Source organism: Anabas testudineus, chromosome 7, assembly GCF_900324465.2.
Source record: "Anabas testudineus chromosome 7, fAnaTes1.2, whole genome shotgun sequence".
Taxonomy (NCBI): Eukaryota; Metazoa; Chordata; class Actinopteri; order Anabantiformes; family Anabantidae; genus Anabas; species Anabas testudineus.
The window spans coordinates 8,620,268-8,641,206 of NC_046616.1; the positions used below are offsets into that span (position 1 = coordinate 8,620,268).

Genomic DNA, 20,939 nt, shown 5'->3' on the forward strand with positions numbered 1-20,939 from the left:
ATAGTGTGGTGGCGAGAGAGTGAGAGAGAAAGCACAATGTTGAATATATTATTATTATTCCTATGTATTTATGTGCAAAGATAAGCTGATATGTTGTGGTGGATTTTTATTTTTCTTATAAATGTAGATTTACATCTGTATCGTTCATGTTCTGCTGAAAAAGGACTCATCCTCAACATTTTTTTTACATTACGGCCAATGGGGATTTCTTCGTGAACACAGTGTCCAATTAGATTCTTTGTTCCTCACACAGCCCTACATTTAAGACTCCTGTTTCCCATGCCAAGTGACGCACCCCTGTATGACAGCTCACAAGGAGAGGCTTGTGTATGTGAGAAGTGAATGTGTGTTTGTGGTTAATGTGAGTGTGAGAGAGTGTTTGTGGGGAAAGCAGAGCTCTGTATATGATGGCAAAGAAACAGTGGCATGAGTATGTAAAGTGGTTGGTGAAAGTTCAAAGGTGGAAGGCCAAAGTTGACATGGTGCACTGTAATACTCCCAGAGGTCTTTGTGAGATGTCTTGTCAGATTGTTTTTGATTAACACAATAAAACATGCAGTTACTTAAAAATGAAATTCCTTATGTGTTTCTTTGGTTAAAATAGAGTTTTAATGCATTTCCTCGCTCTAAGTTCTTTGTGTCATCTGCATTTTCCCCACATGGGGTCAGTCATGCTATGATGGAAGGAAATCTCTGTAACGCACCATTTTTTTTAACCATTGCGGTTAAGTTGGTGTTGTTCCTGTTGTGCAATAATTCAATGTAAAGGGCAGCTGAAGCTGTTTGACACAGGAAAACAAAACTGGAAAACATTATTGGACAAAGTGAAACTAGGTAGTACGTGAAAAACACAGTGTTAACTTAATTTAACAGTGTAAGACATGCACAGAACACATACACAAAAAAAAAAAAAACATAACTTCATAGTTGCTGATGACATGAAATTTCAACAATAAGCACATAAGGATGTATGTACATGAGCATTTAACAGGCCATATGGTTTAGTAAAGCTTTAATTTCCTTGAATTTGACAGTGCCCACTCACTGTTTGCAAAACTTAATCAAACCTAAACAACCCCTCTTCCTCCTGTTCAGTCTTACTCACCAACAATTCCACTCATTCTATCTGCATATCAGTCTAGATCCCACATTTGTAATACTAATATTATCATAACTTGCCTTTCAGAGCTGTGAACACAGATGTAGAAACCTACAACACAAAATTCACACAAAAAAAAAAAAAACACCTGCATTCCTTTACACAAGAAAGGCCTTCACATATGTTTAAGTATTCAATGACACACGCGTGTGCACACACAGTATGTGCAGTATGTCGTCAGCGGTGATAAACACATAGGAAATGAAATTGGGTCCATATTACTGGAGCAGCTGTACTGTAGGAACTCATTAGTTCTCCAGTGTTTTTGCGTGTGTTAAAGTGGGTTTGCAGTGGTCCATGGGGTACAACTGAAAAGTAGGAAAAAGGGAAGAACAGATGTAGTGGACTCCCACTGACTTTTTGCTTGATATTGTGTAAGACTGGACCCATATTTCTGGATATTCGTTCATTAGATAGGTATCAGTAATAATTTAACTGGGTTTACACTGTTAAAATATGGAAATACACAAGTTATATCACAGCTTGGGAGCCTGACAACCCCTGCAGTGAACATGGGAACAGTTTAAAATATGACAAGATAAAAGCTGAGTTTTAAATATGTTTTTAATATTATATGAAAATGGCCCACCATGATGGCACATCTACTGTAGCATGAATGAAAATGGAGCAACAGATTGAGAGACATGACTAAAGTCCACTGTAGCCCACTTGCATGGTGAAAGCGAAACAACAACAATTACCCTAAAAACTGCCTTTGTGTACTGGTGTTATCCAACCACTTAAACTATTTGTCAAAGGCTGATACAATGAACAAGGTGAGAAGTTCACTTTATACATCATACCATGGTGCCGGCTGGGAGGTGGGGGCACCATGGGGCGACCTAATAGTTGTTTAATTTGTTCAATTTTGATGAAGAAAGGAAGAGATAAAGGAGAGCTGTAAAAAGAACGGGGAAACTAATAAATTCATACAGCCCATGACTGTATTACAGACCCCAAAGCACTCCCCAGTCATGTATGGCTGAATGATTTGGTGATAAAGTCACCAGTACTATTATTATGGACAATATTGCTGCAATATCATACAAAAACTATGTAATTTGGTGTATGTAAATGTAATAGATCTAATTGGTCGGTTTCATGGGAAATACATACATAAATAAAATGTGTACACTAAAACTGTGCATGTTTTGAGAAAATAAAATTAAAACCTAATTGAAAAGATTAACAAAAACAGAGCAGCAGTAGTTTACAGGGCCAAACAAGAGGGATAAATGATGGTTGCTTTGGCTCATTCATGTTTCATTCTAGTCACTAAATGGCTCTGAAAAGTGACACAAAAGCTAAACATGACCACATCACCCTGCTTTAAACAAACAATGACTCTATATCTTTATTAGGGAGATATTTAATGAGCAAACTGCAAACAAGCAGAGATTAGGTTGTCAGGTTCAGATAAACACATATTTAATTATTTTATATACAGTAATTGCACAGGCTTACATTGTGATTGCAATTAAATCAATCATGCAGAACTAACAAGTGTGTACACTTGTGAGTTTCCCTAGAAACATGAAGCATTTTCCAGTGGCTGAGTACAAAATGGACAAGCTGTCACAGTAGGGTAATACTAAGCACGCGAAGCATAAAAGAAAACGTTCAAAGCATCCTCACAACATGGTTCACATAAAATGGAAATTCAATAAAGTGGAATATGGAAATTCCACTTCATGTTATTGATCACCATCATACAGTAACTTCCTGTTGCATATTTCTGTGTCTGACAGTTCCGAGACAGTTCTTCCTGTAGCATTTTAAGCTTTTTCTCTTTGGCTCAGAAATCTTGCTTGCAGTGTATCTCAATTATAAATTGCTTTCGATGAAAACGTCTACTAAATGACTAAATGTGTTGATAATTTGCGTGTTTGGTTTGGCAAATGTTTTATGTCAGATGCCCTCTGCACTATTTTAGACTTGGGACTGGTACAAGATGATACTGGGTTGTGCCCCCTTGTGGTTGCATATAAGTAACTAAATGTAAATGTAAAAAATTCTTGCAGTGTAAGCAGTTTAGCATTTCTGGCTTAGATTCTAAAAGTCATCATGCTGCTCTACAGTACCAGACCGGGTTTTTCTTAACAAATAAAACAAAAAATAACCTATCTCTGCGCCAAAGCCTTTGAAAAAGATCATCCAAAAACACACGGCAAATAAACTGCACATGGAAAAAATGTGCAGAAACAAATTTCCTTTCTGCATAGTACTGACTAGAAGTAGAAAAGTGGTGGGAAAAGATTAAGTGCTCTGAAAAGACTATTGTGTTCTTCACTTAAAAAAAAAAAAACACACACACACACAGTAAAGGTTTACTCTGAGATCAGATTATGCTCACTGAATGACAGCTTCAGAAGATAACGTGGAACCAGAATGAAGAAAAGGAAGTGATGATATGCAACAGAGCTTCTGATTTTGTTTTCAGTCTCTCTCAAAAATGTGACCATACATCACCCACTGATTCAATAATATGACAGCGTGTTTAGAGTCTAAGCTGCACAGACTTCAGCTGGATCTGCTGAATGTATAAACACAAGTCTTTCGATGCATGCAAGATTGTTTATGTTGAGTTTCAAACGAGGATCAGGAGAATGTAAAACTCTGCGGCTGCATCACTGTCCTGCACAATGAAGACATTGTTTGTGAAATGTAAGAGGTTTCAGTGAACCGTTAGAATATGTAACTGCTACCATGCCACTGGATTATTTGCTATGAAAGCTATTTAACCCATCAAACTCTAGTGTATGTAGATCATTAAATAAATAAACTGACACATTATATGCCTCCAGTTGACTTCATGCTGCATTTCAGTGATATAAAGTCATGTTAAAGCAGTTATGCAAGTACAATTAATTTATTATATTAATTGCATGGGCAATGTGAATGTTAAGAATACACATAAATATCCACAGATAGATTAAATCGTCTTTATTGCCAAATAATTTGATTCTGTTGAATGTTTGGAAAAAAACACTTAAAGACACTTGTGACATGTCCCAATGTGTCAGTACATCTTATGTAAAATAAGCAGAGATAAAAATGTAGTTTCTGCAAATACAGTGAGCCAAGTGTGACACCAGAAAATAGTTTTTGGTTGCTTGGTGTGCTAACATCTTTTTTTTCCTGACTTAGTGACAGAAGAATATTAAGAACATATAAAACTTAGAAAAGGACAGGAACATCATGTTTAGCTGATCCTTCTTAAAAACCCTTTTAATCAAAATAAATTACAACTGCACATTTGAAAAAGGATTAACCCGATCTTATCTACAACAACATTTTCAAAATACACATACACAATTATAGAGGCGTAGTATATAAAACACACAGCCACCAGTCAGTGAAATGAACTGACAAGTTTAATGATTAATGGGGCTAATTAACAGTAATTACCTCAGAGCCTTAGCAAGTTGGAAAGTCTGTTGACACAAAGGAGACAGGGCTCTGAACACCACTAGATTTACAGATGATGGCAGTCGTTTTTCCGTCTTGACAACCCAAACACTCGCTCACAGAAATTATTTCTAAAGAAAACAAGTGGCTTAGACGTGAGAAAGAAAAGACACAAAATTAATAATACAGGAAGGGAAAAGGAAATAACTAAAATAAAGATAAAACAATGGAGAAACAAGAAGCTGAGGTGCTGAAACAGTTAGTGAGTAGTGTGGGATAATGTAGGCTTGGATACATACATAAATATTTAATTTAAATATATAAATTAAAGAGTTAATTCTTCTTCCATTACTACCTACAGTATTAATGGTCATGGTGTTTCATGAGTTTTAACAGTGTAATACCAGTGCCCCCCTGTCTCTGTTATGTCAGGTGTCTACATGTATAGCGTGTAACTACAGAGAACCAGCAGTTTCCAGCGTATCAGACTGTTATTAAGCTCTGTTGAGAGGTATGTGGACTATAGTAATGTTCTGCCAAAGTGAAATGTCCTCTGGGAAAAATCAGATTATTTAATGATCTGTGCCAGGGAAGGGGCTGCTCTGTCCCTGAATCACACCTCATTTAATCACCTCTTCATGGTGGAAACCTGTAGTTAAGTGAGAAGTTCATACCTCATATCTAAATGTCGAAATACGTAAGTCATTTATGAGTGCCTTAAAATTGGACTTGTGACTGTTCCCAAAAAATGACTCATATGAAAGTTCTCCACCATCCCAATAGTCAAGGACTGGGTATTTGGTAAGTATTTGGCAAATATCGTGGTTATGTTTAAATGGGAATTTAACTTAAATATAAAAACCAGATATAAAAAATCTGGTTCTGTATCAGTGTGGGTCCTTGTAATATTTTTTCTTAGTCTTTTTCAACTATCCCACTGTGAGTCCACCAATGTTTGTATTGTGCTTTATTTGGTGGAGAACTCTTTCAAAAAAATAAGATGATTGTTCAAGGATGAAAGAATGTGAGACAGCTATTACATTGCAAAACCCCATTTTTTTACATTTACTTCTAAGAAAACACAGGATGTCATTGACATGGTAGCATGTAAATATTTAGGCTTATTAAAAATGTATTTAAAAATTCCTAAAAATATAAAAAATCCACACTCTGAAACCTAAAAAAAAAAAGCCATCGAGTTTTTCTCTGAATTAATGATTTGGTTAAAGTTCACACCTTCAATACATGATACAGAACTTAAGCAGGTGCATGAACTGGAACAGGAACAACATCAGAGCAGGTAGCTGCTCACTGTTCCTACTCCAGTTCAAGCTTTATTATAATTATATCTACTAAAACTGGATTGATGTTTAAATTCGAGAAACAACGAGCAGCAAGAGTGAGCAAACAGCATCTATTACCACACACACAAAAACATACTGTAGAAAGCTGGATCTAAGATTACAGTACCGTAGTTAAAACACATGGGTGCTCACCGAGAACATAACACCGTGGGCACCGTGTTTCTCACCTGTGACACAAACGCATATAAACGTTTGTTTTTCTGCAGTCGTAGGAACACTCCATAACAAATAATGGATTTACTAGCCTCCACCTTAACCATTTCTACCTAAACCTGAGTCTTAACCCTAAAATTAAGTTGTAACCTTCAACCAGCTTTAACACGCACTTGTCCCACAATACTTGTGAGGTCACTCATTAACAATGCATTAGCCCCTTACCCTAACCATCACAACTAAATGCTTAACTTTAAACTTGATCCTGACCCTAAAACCTACTATTGACCCCGGAACTTCTCTTTGAACTCTACAAATGGCTAAGATGTCCTCACAAGACCAAAAGGTATAGAGCAGTATCTGAACTAAATTTATCCTCACAGTATATAAAATAAAGGCATATGCACACAAATACAATCAACTCAAAGTGCAGAGCTAATCATTCACTTCTCCAGTCGGTAACAGAGTCTTTAAGTGTGCGTGGCTAAAAATGAAACTCATAGAAACTCCAAAAGAGGCAAATGATAGAATATTATAAAGGGGCAGAGGGTGAATTATGAAGAATAAACAGGTAGAATTATAATAAAGGAGCCTTTATGCATCGTTTTCTATTTCCTTATTTTAATCATTTTCAGTTTTTTATATCTTGTTTATTGTCTTTTTAGCTTTCAATATTTACTGATTTATGTACATGGAAACAAGGTTTTCATTCAAGTCTCATTTGACTAAAGCTTAATTGAGTTTTTGTTTGTGTGTGTGCGTGTGAAAAGGTTTGGTCTCAGGTGGGCAGTTCTAGTACACACTCAGCCACTCTTATGGCAGTCATTACATTTGTCATAATCAAGGCAACTGGCAAAGGACCAAATCCAGCTTTAGCTCTGGTTCTAAACAGGAAAAGGACAGGAAGTGAACTATAACTGGGTGTCTGTGATGGGAAACAACCTGTGACCTAACTTCCCAGCAATATTCAATTTACGCTTGGCATGTACTGTGTGTTTGTCTGTGTATGGTTTACTTCCACCCGTAAAGTTCCTCCCCTCAGTTGTTTATTCCGCTTCGGGGAAAAACAGCACGCTTTTGTCTCTTGCACCACTGGTTTTTAATACCTAAAGGATGACTCTTTAAGCAAGACCACATGAAAACACATCAACAACAAACATCTATTTAGAGAACAGATAGTGATCTTTTATTTGTTGAAGAGGATCTTACGAATGGCTGGGAAATTACACGCCTAAACATCATCAGCTGGTTTTTGATGAAAGCCCTGAACACAATGATGACACAAAAATAGCATGTGGACCATCTGTCTGGGAGACGCAAGTGCATAAAAACCCGACGCCAGCCATGAGTCATCAACTCGTAAATGAGCAGGATCAGGCACACAATAAGGGTCTGACAGCAATAATCAGTAGCAATCAGTATAATAATCATGTAGGTCATCTTGCTGTATGTGACTTCAGAATTTGAACCTCAGTCCCACAAAAGATTGTTTTTATCTGTTTTCCATAAATGAAGGTAAACATATTTATGTTCTCAATGTTTTCTAGATCATACTAACACTATTCAAGTTGCAGACTAGACTCAGCATGTTTTTTTACTCTAACTGGTGATACTTTCACTCCATAAAAAGATTTAGAATACAAATAAATAGAAGCTCAAACCTTTGGGTCTCTTTTGTCTATTCTGAGCTTCTGGTACAAACAGTGATTGGTAAGACTTTGTGGGTGAACTCAAAGACATGGACTGCTTTTGAATAGTTTACAGTGTAGAGGATTGTTGTGGGTTTCCCGTTACCAAATGAAAGAAACCAAACAACAAAAGAATTTCTGACTAAGGAAAAGAAAATGACTGCACTCCCATTTTAAAAGTCTGATCAGAACTGACTTCTAACTGTGACAGTAAAATCATGTTACACTACAGTAGAAGTGAAGGTTTATGTACAATGCACTTGTAAATCGAGTTTTTGAATATGTAATCTGTATAATTCTAATACAGAAAGAGTGTGTACTAAGACCGTTCTGTCATTCTGTGTTATGAGTTAGTAAAATTATTCTTTAGTAACTGTAAATGGAGCACAACAACGCAAAACAGCTGCTTCTGACTTTGTAGTTGGATAATATAAATGATATGTGGGATTTCCTTTGGCTGCTAAAAGAATTCTGTAAACTAGGAAATATTTTGGCAATAATGTTGTGTTTTTCATGGCAACAGTAACAGAAATCACTCCATTTCCATTAATGGACACACTTTAAAGACTTAAAGTATTTAGCTGTGATTAGCCAATAAATACTTTTATTCAGCACTTCAAATGAAAATCTAATATCTAGGACCAACTGATCTAAACTAATCTTATTAGCTGGAGGAAGAGTGTTTTCTACACCACTGTTATTTATATAACATTAGCAATTTAGTAATCATTGACAGTTCTCTGCTAGCGTAATTATCAGCAAGTATCCTCTCTGCATCAGACAAAGCAAAGACTCTACATCTGTACCCAGCTCCCTGTCCACTAATATTGCCATTTTATTTAAATGTAATGTTTAGTGATGTGGAACAATGCTAAACTATTCATCTGTTATAAAGTAAAATAAAAATCCTAATTAATATATTAGCAATAAAAGTAATATACAATATATTCGTAATAAAATCTGTAATATTTCTGAGTACTGCCTTTCAAAGAGAGAGTGAGCTTTCTGTGGTTAGTAAAACATCAAGGGGTCAGCAATCAATGATACTGCTCTGAAAAGGGAAAAATAAATAATACACAAAGTGGGTCGTATATTTGAGTCTGTTCATGGACTGTATGTCCTGTGAAATGTGGTGTAATAACACTGTCTACCTAATGAATAATGAGTTGTACTACTGAGACTGGGACAGATCAAACTCCTCACAGATTGTGACACAATAGCAAATTCTTCATAATTTTTTCTTCCCTAGAGGATTAGGACTCAGCATAACAGATTCCTGAGTAGTCTCCTTTACCCATTAGGCGTTCCTCTAACTTTAGTCTTTCATTTCATTTCCTTCATGATTACCTCCAAACATCTATACTTAATCTACTGAGCAATCTAACTGTTTCGTCCCAACTGTCCTGTTTCACTTTTTCTCCACGATACTATATTTAACTTCCTCATGTTCTGCTTCTTATTCAATGTGTTTGTCACATCCAGGACAAGTACAGAATAGAACAGAAGTCGGTGAAGATTCTCAGTGGTCCAGGTGAAGTTATCTGGAAGTTGAATCATGGCACTTAACAAGAAGGAAGTCCAGCTGCCATGACTCAACTTCCAGATAATAGAACAGAAGAGAATAATATAATAAATCACTGTTAAATGCTTTTAATGGAGGACCAATCAACATTGTTACAAAAACTGCAAGGAACAATGCTCTTAATTTTAATCTCTAGTAGTATTGTCTGCTTTTATTCAATCTCATTATCTGTAAATCGTGATTGTTACTGCAAGTATACATCATGTGCAGCCCATATGTCATTTTGTATCCATGCCATGTCACCATGCTTTTGTCTAGACAGAGAAACAAAAAGTTTTCTTCTGTGCCGCATGTGGAAGTCAGTTTCCTCTCCAACTTTCAGAAAATCAAATTCAGACCGTTAGTATTAAAGCAGTTTGCTAGTTGTTTTGGTCTCATGCATGAGCCTTGAAAACACTCCAATCTTATCAAAATAAAATACCAATCTTTTCACAATGACTACATTCTCTGTCCCTACAACCCCAATGCTCAATAAGGCAATAGCAGGCAAACACATGAATTACAACAAAGAATAAAAATGTGTGTTATGGTTGAATTTTTTTTTCTTTCAAATACTGAAAATGTAGTTTCAGACTTCAAATCCCCAAGGCAGGCACTTTTTGCTGTTCACTGCCGATTTTCCTTTTGAGGAATAGTTTATTGGGAGTGTTCTACTTAAATGAAATATCACTTCAACCTATATCCATCCGAGTAAGTCTCCTCTGTAGATTAATCTTAATAAAAGAGGAGATTCCACATCTGCAGCCAGCTCCCTGTGGATTAAGACATGCCTGCTCCTTTACATACACCTGCACACAAATGCACAAACATACACCTCTGCTTAGATTCAAGTCTGAGCTGAGCTGAGGCAGCAAAGACCTAGATTATCTTAAAGCAGGTGTGACAGTCATGAGGCTACACACATTCAGCACTATGAATTACTGGTAACTTCCAAAAATGAAGGGAGATTGTCAGGCCTGAAGCAATAACTTGTCTTAACAGATCATCATAAAGGGACCAGAGCTTGAAAGAGAAAGTTATCTAGAAATGGCAAACAGCACAAAGCATGTTTTGGATGTGGAGGCCTTCAAGCTTTTTCATCTGCTGTGATGAGAGCCTGAGGTTAGATCAAAAGTTAAACTCAAATTCTTTTCACATCAGTGTTTGATTTTCGATATGAAAGTTTCAAATTCAGATATAAATCTTATTCCCTTAGTCGCTTGTCTGATCCATCAACCGAATATGTTTTTAAAGGGGCAATACACAACAATTTAACTAGATTTACCACCTTAAAAGCAGAAATTTACTTGCATTTGTTTGGAGATGGTTCTGCATGCCAGGTTCTTTAATATCAAGAGGAAAGAGGGATCCTATCTTGTCATGCTCTAACAACAAATACTTTAAATGATCAAAAGGTGTGTATGGACTCAGGTTTCAGAGACAACGTTAATGCAAAACAGTTGAAGAAAACCTGGCAAAGATCATCTTATGAGCCTAAATCAAGTTGACATACAAATAGAATAAAATATAATTAAAAGTGTATAAGACAGGGAAAGGTCTGCATTCATTCAGCATTAGACTGATGTTTTCCAGTGCACAGACATAAAAAGAAAACCTCATGCCTCCAATCAGGATCAATGAGTTCAACAGACACATCCAGGATAAAAAGCTGAACAAGAGAAAACTTGTTTGAAGTCAACCAGAAATATAGTCCACTAAGAGAGGCCAACAGACCAACTGGGAAAACTGCCTCTGAGCAATAATAACACTGCTTTGAGGTGCTGTAATAAAACAAATCAGAGGTTATAAAGCTGCTTTGTCCCACAAGTTTTGAACACATTTAAAATGACACTGGGATACACAGTTGTGACTTCATGCATTTTGGGAACGCAGCAAAAGCAGGTTCACACCATATTTTTGGTCTTAATGAAGGAAACGTTGGAGGCCAAAAGGAGAGAGGTGAACCACTGCTGAGTTAAAATACACATGCAGCATTGGAGTGTGGGACAACAACTGTACTCCGTCTCCTCTTCTTAACTTTTACAACTTCCACAAGATGTTTATTGTCCTGGGAACAGTCAGCTTTCAGCAACAGCACTTTTATTAGATAGTAGAAATCATTGCATATATTTAAGAACTGCTGCTGTCAGTTATTATGTTAAAACCTTTTAAATCTCCTCTTATCAGGACCTTTGTTGGAAAAAGTCCCACATTGCATGAACAATGTCATCATTCAGTATAAAGCCATTAGTTGTATTAAATGTATCTAAACAGACTAATTTAATACCATTAAACCTAGAAATTACAGTTATGCTGATAAATCATTGACTGATTCACGTTTTTAAGATCTTGCAATGATTGTAATCAGATCAAGTATGTTTCCACATGGTTACTTAGAAGTGAGTCAACCACAAGAGGACTGCGTATTGCCTCTAAAATGTTCAGAATTTCTTCTTTTCTCTAAAGTCCGAAATGTTTGTAATGTATATACAGTGTGTAATTATAGAATCTCAACTGTCAAATATGATAAATTATAAGTGGGGCATCAATCCACAAATATAATAATGTGATGACATTTGTATGCCAAGACAAACCCGATCTCCATTCTGGTAGAACTGTTTCTGTATATACTGTAGATGTTTCAGGTCTTCAGACAAACAGTAGTATAATTTGTAGTATTTGACTACAGTATTTGCCTGAGGAAGACCTTTTGTGAGCCAAAATGTTAACAAAAAAAAAATCTACAATGTAAATTACATATTTAAAATTTACCAGAAGGTGAAGAAAGACAGTACAAAAAGTACTGCATCAATGCAACAATAAGCCATCTGGCCATTTGATGTATCCATACATTACTATGTCATAATACTTCATGCAGAAAAATAAACAGTCTGTCAATAGTCGAGAACCCAGTCTTTTCAGTCCCAAGGAAACAACCATTTGATATTTATATAACAGTTCTCATTTATCAGTTTTTATATATAGTAGTAATGGGTTTGCTCCTTAGATTAAATGAAGATTTACTGGGACGGAAGTGTGAGCATGGGTTTTAGGCCAATCAATAATATCTGCAAAGAATAATGAATACTCCAGACAATGATATCCTGACCAGCAAAGGTGGTTTTATTTTTCATACACCTCCTTCCGTGAATTTACGCTGCGCTTCTTGGATATGTGCTCTGTAGGAGTGTTTCAGTATTCACATCCTAGTCCAAAGTTTACTACTTACCAGCAACATTTAACACAAGGGAAAACAACCAAAACTAAAAGCAGTAACTGTTGGGTGTGTTTGTAACTAAGAAGAGGTTGTGTGCACATAGGTTTTTTTTATGCGTCTGTGGTTGTACACATGCTCTTGTATATGGATATAAAACATTTTACAGAGTTGTGGACTGTGGGATAGTTCTGTATTTTGTGCCTGCCAGCTGGAGTCTTTGACAGCTTAAAGATGTTTTCTTCTTACAAACACACAAAGTGTTTGTAAGAAGAAATTGGTTCTAATGCATGTTGTGTCTTTTTAAATCAAAATAATAGTCTCTTTTTTTTTCTTAGAGTAGTAATATGGGAACAAACATGCACTAAGTGCAAAGAGTTTACATGGGAATTAACATTTTCATGTTGAAATCTCAAGTTGAGTTTGGTGACTGTGTAGCACCGCTTTAAAGATGAAGAAGAAAATTAAATGGAATATAAGTATCTAAAGTAACTTTATTACTTCACAGATTCTTAGCAGGCATAGATAACAACTTAAAACCTGACTGTCAATCTGCAGCCTTACTGCTAAATGCCACTAAATCTTACTATAAATCATCCTCAAGTAAAAGCTCTTTAGCTTTGTGGTTCCACAATGGTAAAAGGAGCTACCAAAGTCTGCACGCTTAGCAGGCTTTCTACCAATATTCAAAGATCTGCTAAAAACTGTCTACCACTTTAATCTACAAAATAAATACATTAATTAAAATCTGGTCTATCTTGCATCTCATGATAGTGAAACATTTGTTCTAATAGCACTAGGTGTTTTAAGACCTTCAATTTTAAATATTTAAATCATATCTTTTTAAGACTTTGAAATGTGCAGACATCATGAATAATATCAGTTTCATAGTGACAAAGTCAGAAATCAAGAACTTATACAGCTGTGTAAACTGAGGTCTGCTGCTGCCTGATGAAGTGTGACCAACACACACACACTCACACTAGAATACACAGCCACAGGTTTTTCTGCTTAAATACACTTCAGAAGTGGAGATTAATGAACAGACTGGTCTACTATTTGGTTGGTGAGGTGAATTGTGAGAGGCCTCTTAAATTTGGGACATGTCTACAATAACAGGACATAAAGCATATTACTTTGACTAAGATGGAAATAGACCTGATTAATTAATTATATATCGAAACGTGGTGGCCATTCAGTCCTCCTGAAAAAATTAAAATTAAAAAAACAATGAAAAAACTATTTTTTCTGGATTCCAACTAGATATTACCTGAGTGAGCCTCACTTCTCCGTGTTTGATGCCACAGAGCATGCGCATTGCTGCACGACACCGGATCGACACAGGAGTTGCAGTAACATAGTTTGGTCTCAAAGCCAAATTGCTTCACTACCCGGCACTTTACTTACTACTGAGACTCAACACCAGACCATAAAATGTAAATGTAATGTAAATCTCCAAATACATGTTAAAGCTCGGTACTCACAGTTCCTTGGATTACTGAAGGTTGCAGCTGGAAATCCTCTGTGCAGCGATGTTTAGTGATGTGCTGAAGAAAAACATCCTGAGCTTGTGTTTACATACATGAACATCAGGTTGACTCCAATAACAGTGGCAATTAGGCCCAATCTCTGCACCCACAGCAGTGTTTGTGTGGCAGCATCTGAAGCACACAAATTAAAGGCCGCATAAAAACTAATGAAAGTCTGTAGTCTAAGATATAAACGCAGAAATTAACTGTTCCGAATAAGGTGAGCATCCTCACAGTCTCTTCTCGTCCTATAAGCACGGTCCGAAGCTAACAGTTAGCACCTACTGACTGCAAAGCTCTTCATGTGGCTCTCACGTTTCCAGACGCCCATGGCCTTTTATTGCACTTTTCTCTATCGTGGATGAACAAAACATAACTAAGGGTTCTCATCTGAGCCCTGAATTGATTTATCACAAACCCGAACCTGGCGTTTTCCTTCTCGTTTCATTTTCTCAATTTAGCCCCGCCCACTTTCAAACCTGGGAGCTCACCTGAGACGTCACTAATTGGTTAATTAGAAAAAGTGACATCGACTGAGACCATTCACAACACAGATAATACGCAAATAATGCATTCAAAGACCGTTTCAACTATTTTTAAAAACATCTACTCCAAAAAAAAGTCAAATTACCACCTTCAGAATATTATTACAGTAACATTATTTTACTGTGTGTCAAATACTGAAAGAAACATTATGTAAACAGACAGCAAGGGTACTAAGGGTTAACACAGAGAAACCCAAAGAAAAGAAAAAAACTTTGTCCAAAACATGAGTTCCTGCAGATGTTTATATGCAGTGTCCCCCTAAAGTTTACATTTGTGAAGACATAGTAGTGAACTTGGAGCACCGGTCACCTGTTTCACCTTTGACCGGGTTGTCTTTGTTTATGCTGTTCATAAACAGATCCAATAAGTTGTCATTCTTTAAAAGTCAGGACTTCATACTCATTTCCAACTCACTCATATTATTTCAACATTTTGAAATGCATAGGTTGAAGGTAGGTTTTTACTCATAAAACTTTCAGAATATAAGATCTTGAAAGCTGATATTACTTTTTTCCTTTCATTGTATACTGTAGTTGGCTAATTTGTATACATTGACATCAGTTTTAAAATTGGTTTCTTGGCTTGACCCATACTGAACTGTGGACAGCATAAACACTGGGGCCCTTTAAATTCCTTTTACACAGTGGAGATTGATGTCAGTATTGGCATTCTGAAGTTTTACACAGAACCGTGTGTGTGTGTATGTCTGTGTGTGCACTGGTGTGTTTGTGGGTCTTCATGCGTCTACATCTTCTCATCTGGATGTACAAACCAAATGCATACATTCATTCTGTATTTGTGTGCCTTTGTGGTTGCAGTTATTGGAAGGGTGTGAAGGCGTTTAGTGGGTTGGTTGCAGGTTTGTTTTTTTATGAGATGGTCTGTTTGGTGAAGTTACAAGCAGCCATTGTTAACTGCACATTTCCACAGATGTTTCTGCCAAATTGCCCTCCAATCACATGCATGACCAGACCCACTAAGTGGGTAATATAATGAGCTGGGTCTGTAAATCTGCAAATATGCACAAACACCCTCATTCTACACTTTCTGTACTTTATACACAAAGTACGAATACCAGCATTAACTTCTACACTGAGAAACACATATCTGTGTTACTATATCTACAGTACAATACATCCATTGCCTGAAAATGCAATAACATTTTTGGCCCTGCTATGTATAGAAAGAGTCAAAACAGCTCATACAAAATAAAAAAAGGATAAATGAAAGCAGGCATGGGAAGTAGAGCAAGTCTGTTTTCACCCTAACACAGAATGCAAACAGTCATGTTGCAGGTGTATAGTCTGCATGTTGCTGATTCAGTTATAAATAGACCATGTCTTGGTTTCAGTGCAGAAAAAAGCTATGGTTTATAATATCAGGATACTGCTGTTTGGGCTCTGTTTATGTCACTGGCGCCATCCAACTTTTCATGCCACTGGACAAATCTGAGACATTTCTTTTACTTTTTTTTTTTTGTAAAAATCTTCCAACCCAGTCAAAGCTTGCCTCAATGTTAGAAAATCAACTTTTATTGTTATTATGTAGCATACAAGTACAAAGCATGCATGATAGCAATACTTAAATAGGACATAAATACTTATTTAAATTAAACTCTGTCAAAGACCCCACAACCAGCCCACATATTTACAGTACAATGCAGACACAGTTCACCAAGTTCACTCTTAATCCAAGGATTCGGATACACATTCGCCTATATTCTGCAGTGACCATTATTGATCCTTTCAATTTCAATTAAAGACAACTACTGCTGACATGTTCATGGAGAACACAGGCATGTTTAAATCATCCAAATTTGTTTAGTACAGATCATTCTTTAACTAGTGACTGAACTTCCCGTCTGCTTAGTGTAGAGTAGCTTTAGGGTTTGGAACATGTGCCGCCATTTGTTAATTAGTTTTACTAAACAATAACAATATCACAATATTTATATGCATCTGAACTCTTGTTGAAATATATGTCAGGTTTACACACAGCAAAATACCACAGTTAATTATTAAGTCAGAAGAAGTGCTGTGAATCCAAACTATAATTATTTTAGATAGAAAATCAAAAGTACTGACCAACTGCACTAAACACAACTAACTATAGAGAATGAAGAGCTTAAGAGTTAAACAGTTAATGTTAAAAATATAAAATGTCAAATGCCAGTTCAACAACTCCGTTTGTTGAGCTAGAATGAAACATTTTCTTTAAATGTGCACACATTTATGATAATTGGTCAGTAATGGTTACTGATGTTATTCTGAAACACTTCAAATGTGAAGAAAATCTCTTGCAAAAATAGTGTTAGCATTTATTTTGGTGGATCCATCTTAGGACTGTAAAATGGATTCATAGTTGCAAACATTATATTATTAACAGTTTACAAATTTCTGATGACAGTAATTCAATAATTGAAAGCTTAAACACACACCAATACCAACAAACAACAAATATTACTTTGTTTTATCATTTTCAAAGCAACCACACAAAATATTTGTGTGGTTGATTCCACAGAATTATTAAAAGAATAGATTATAAAATTGGTACAGAAAAAACACTGTAGGGAGGGTTATCCTTCCAATAAATCTTAACTGCATTTTTCTTGCAAACTGTCCTGTTGTGCACACTGTCATTCTGTCATCCAGTATTTTTCTTTCAGTTTTGATACACAGCATAAGAAACATTGTTAGAGAAAACACTTTGAGTGGAGTCTAATACACAATCTCACAATCCTAAACTAAGAAAATAAACTTGTTGCTGTACAAAATATTCACTTTATACTGATGTATTGCGGGAAACCGTTAATAAGGATTAGATTTTTTTTAATTGCTAATACAACCCTCCCAAGATCTTTATAGTACCTAAATCTGTCCTTTATTTTCATTATTATTATCTGAGAGTCACAAAATGTCACCAATTTCATTGGTGCTAATGTTACCTCCTGGATGTTTTTTAGCAATTCCCAGAGTTCCCAGGGTTTCCAGAGTATCTATACTTATTATAGGGATTAGATGTTGTGATGTGCCTCTGGCAGCCATATTTTTGCTGTGGTTTTAGTTGTTACTGAATGTAATAAGTTGTCTTCAAACTAATTTAATATGCACAGATCACCCTTGTGAAGTCCACCAACATTTAAATCACCACAATTATTATTTGATATTACTGAAGCTCCAAATATATAAGATGTCTTTTAGTAATTTAAATACTTTGTTACTTATTATCTAAAATATGAAAATCTTTGGGTTTTTAAGTTTTGTTCAGAAAGAATTTAAACAATTATTCAATTATCATCATTATCAGTCATTATTATTTATGTAATTATTATTTTTGTTGTATATGTAAGTTAGTTGAGTTGCCTAAGGGTTAGAGTTTGCATAAGGGAAAACTGAAGATTAACTGTCTAGATAGTTTTATATGGTAGTACAGTATGAAAAAGCATGACAATAACTCTGTGTCAAATGTAAAGTACGGGTTGGTAATAAGTAATTTAGATTTTAACCTGTTGTTTCAATGAAATGTGCAACCCCCAGCAGTAGAACTAATGCAATGTGCCTTTAATCTGCTGAACCATCAACAGTCGTCTCATGGTAGCTTCCAGTTTGAGTTAGTTGAGCTTATCCATTCAGTGTGTTGAGTGAGTGCGATTTCAGTTGATTTAGGATTGTGTGCATCTTGTGTCTTAAATTGAAGTCACACATATATTTTTATAACAAAGCTGAGTTTGGGCAAGAAAAATGGATCATTAAATACAAAGTGAGGAGGAGATAAATCCAGTGATTGCATTCTTTGACTGAAAAGTAGCTAACTTAAAAAATTAGAAAAATATATGGCGTAAGTAATTGTATGTTTTCATGTACCAAAGCAGCATTTAGCACATTTGATGTTTTGAAGTCTAACGATGCAAATTTTATATGTTAATTTTCTGGTAAGACCCCAGCACACACACACACACAGAATTTTACTTGCAAACTTGCCTACTGCAGCTTGAAGTCACATGAGATAATTAAAACAGCAATATGAGCCAACACAAAGAGTCATCAAAGAGTTAATGAGGCCTGAGAAGCCCACATCGCTGTGGATATAACTGAGTGTGCTGTTGATACAGTCGATCCACAGGCGTGCATACATTTCTTTAACTCTGAGATTTGTGAAGTTTTGAAGAAACGTTTCTAAAGAGACTTATAATGTCACTGTAACATGATGGAATGAAAGTAGCATCTCATTTAACAGTAACAGTAAAACTATACAAGGGCAAGTCAGTGAGAGAAGGAGAGATCCTTGGTAATCAAGATAAATACATAATAAAAAACTTCCTCAGAGTGTCTTTGTCTCCTCTTTATCAATGTCAACACTGTTTTGTCGGTAACAGTCTCCTCACAATCATTCTTCTTTAGGCCACAGTTAAAACCAACCTCTATTCACCTGTCCTTCACATAAAGTGAATTTATAAAATCCATTCTGCTAAGTTTCATGGCCAGTCAGAGCAGACACACTTTTGTCATCTGCATCATTCTTGCAAATTCAAGTGCCAAACATTTAACCATTAGGAGTTCATACCAGTCTTCTCACTCCTGCAGTATGTTGCCCCAGTCATCTTTTCCTGCACTGTAGTCTTTGTCCCCATTTCTAGTTCTTTTACCCCTCTTTCTCTCTCTTTTTGTTTACTATTTCTCCCATGTGCTCAGATCCCGTGGCATTCGGTTGCGTTCGCCAGAGTTCTTGCTCCGAGCCTTCCTAGCACTTTCCTGTGCCTGGCGGTATTTCTCCAGCATGCCCTTGTGTTTCCTCCTCAACTTGTCGTTGCACCACATCCTCTCACAGTACTCTTCCACCTGCGGCAGATTTGATGGCCCAATCAACTGCATGATATCCTTGAACCACAGGCGCGATTGACCTATTTGGCTCGATGAGCCACCCCTGCTGTATGCGCTGCAAGGCATCCAGGACCTGTAGCTTCCAGTAGACCGGTCTTTGAACGAGTCAGGTAGGCCGGTGCTGTCACGTGCCATGAGTTCGTCCACAGTCTCCCCTTGAAGGACTTCAAGGGTAAAGCGAGCCAAGGTCTGTGTGAAGCTATGCTCTTGGGAATGGCAGATGTAAACACCTTCATCTTGGCGGAAAAGACGACGAAACAGGAGACCCTGCTCTGTAGACATGACGCGGTCATCCATCTTTACCTGTAATAGACCGGAGAATGTTACAGAACAACATTTTAAGATTTACATCATAATGCAGGGAAGAAACAGTATGAGTGAAAGGAAGTGGAAAAGGGAGATGTGAGGCAATGCTGTTAGATATTTATGGCAGTCAGATTACTGGGATGCAATACAAGATGAACAAACAGGACACAGTATTTTAAACAAAGTTGTTATTGTGTCACAATGTGCAGTTAAGAGCTTTTCTTTTAAGGTGTACATATACTGTATACCCCAAAGCTCTTTATCTTTATGTGTTACTTAGATAAGATAAATAATGAAATGCATGTTCTTTGTAAACCATCTATCTTTGTGGTCTGCTTTCAGAACATTTATCTAAGTAGTGCAATCAAATAATAAAATTAAGTCATTAAATTTGGACAAAAGAAATAGAGAAAGTTGTAACTGTCTTCACTTTATTTAATATTACTTCATCTCATTTTACCTACAGAGCTTCCACTCCAACTTTCTCTACTTCTCTAGTTTTTGCCTGCACCCTTCCTCTTCCCTCTGCCTAACTCCTATCTTCATTTCTCACTTCAATTCCATCCCTCGGCTTTTCTGTGCCAACACAAACATGGCAGCCTTGTCAGCTGGAGTGGCAGCCAAATGTTTATTTGCAGGGAAATGGAGAGGGGTGGTAATGCCTTAATACTTGCGTGGCTGACCGAGGCACTCAGTTAAGCTTGGAGAAACACAACCTCAAACAGATGAAAAATTACTGTGGATTTGAGCACACAGGGCGACATGATTTTCAAAGCAGCAGATTAAAAGGACTTTGCAACCTTTGTTTAAGTCAGAGTGGCCAGCAGACATTGAGTGACACTTTCAGAGCCATGTGGTCAAGGTTTGCAGGAATTCACTGTTTATCCAAGAGTTCAAGAGTGGTTTTGCATTTTCCTTTGAAATATAACTGCTTAATTTCAACCATATGCCAAATGACTGTCAAATGTGTCAACCACGTGTCAAATTCACACACAGTTCTTAGTTTTAACGGTAGTTACTCTGGCCACTGTTTGCCAGAGGTTACATCCCACCCATCCACTGTGTCCCATAACGTTCCAAACTTTCCTCCTATGTTACGTCTTTTGCTTTACGGAGGCATTTAATAACCTC

At 36.5% G+C, this 20,939-nt stretch overlaps 1 protein-coding gene across 2 annotated transcripts in view; it reads right to left on the reverse strand.

Moving 5' to 3' along the window:
* Positions 1–16,140: 16,140 nt before the first annotated feature.
* Positions 16,141–20,939, reverse strand: part of sema3bl (sema domain, immunoglobulin domain (Ig), short basic domain, secreted, (semaphorin) 3bl) — a 51,964-nt gene continuing 47,165 nt past the window's right edge. For both annotated transcript variants that reach the window (XM_026368630.1, XM_026368629.1), the window contains exon 16: positions 16,141–19,805. In XM_026368630.1, the coding sequence (XP_026224415.1) occupies positions 19,293–19,805 (513 nt within the window). In that variant the 3' untranslated portion in view covers positions 16,141–19,292. The remainder of the gene's footprint in view (positions 19,806–20,939) is intronic.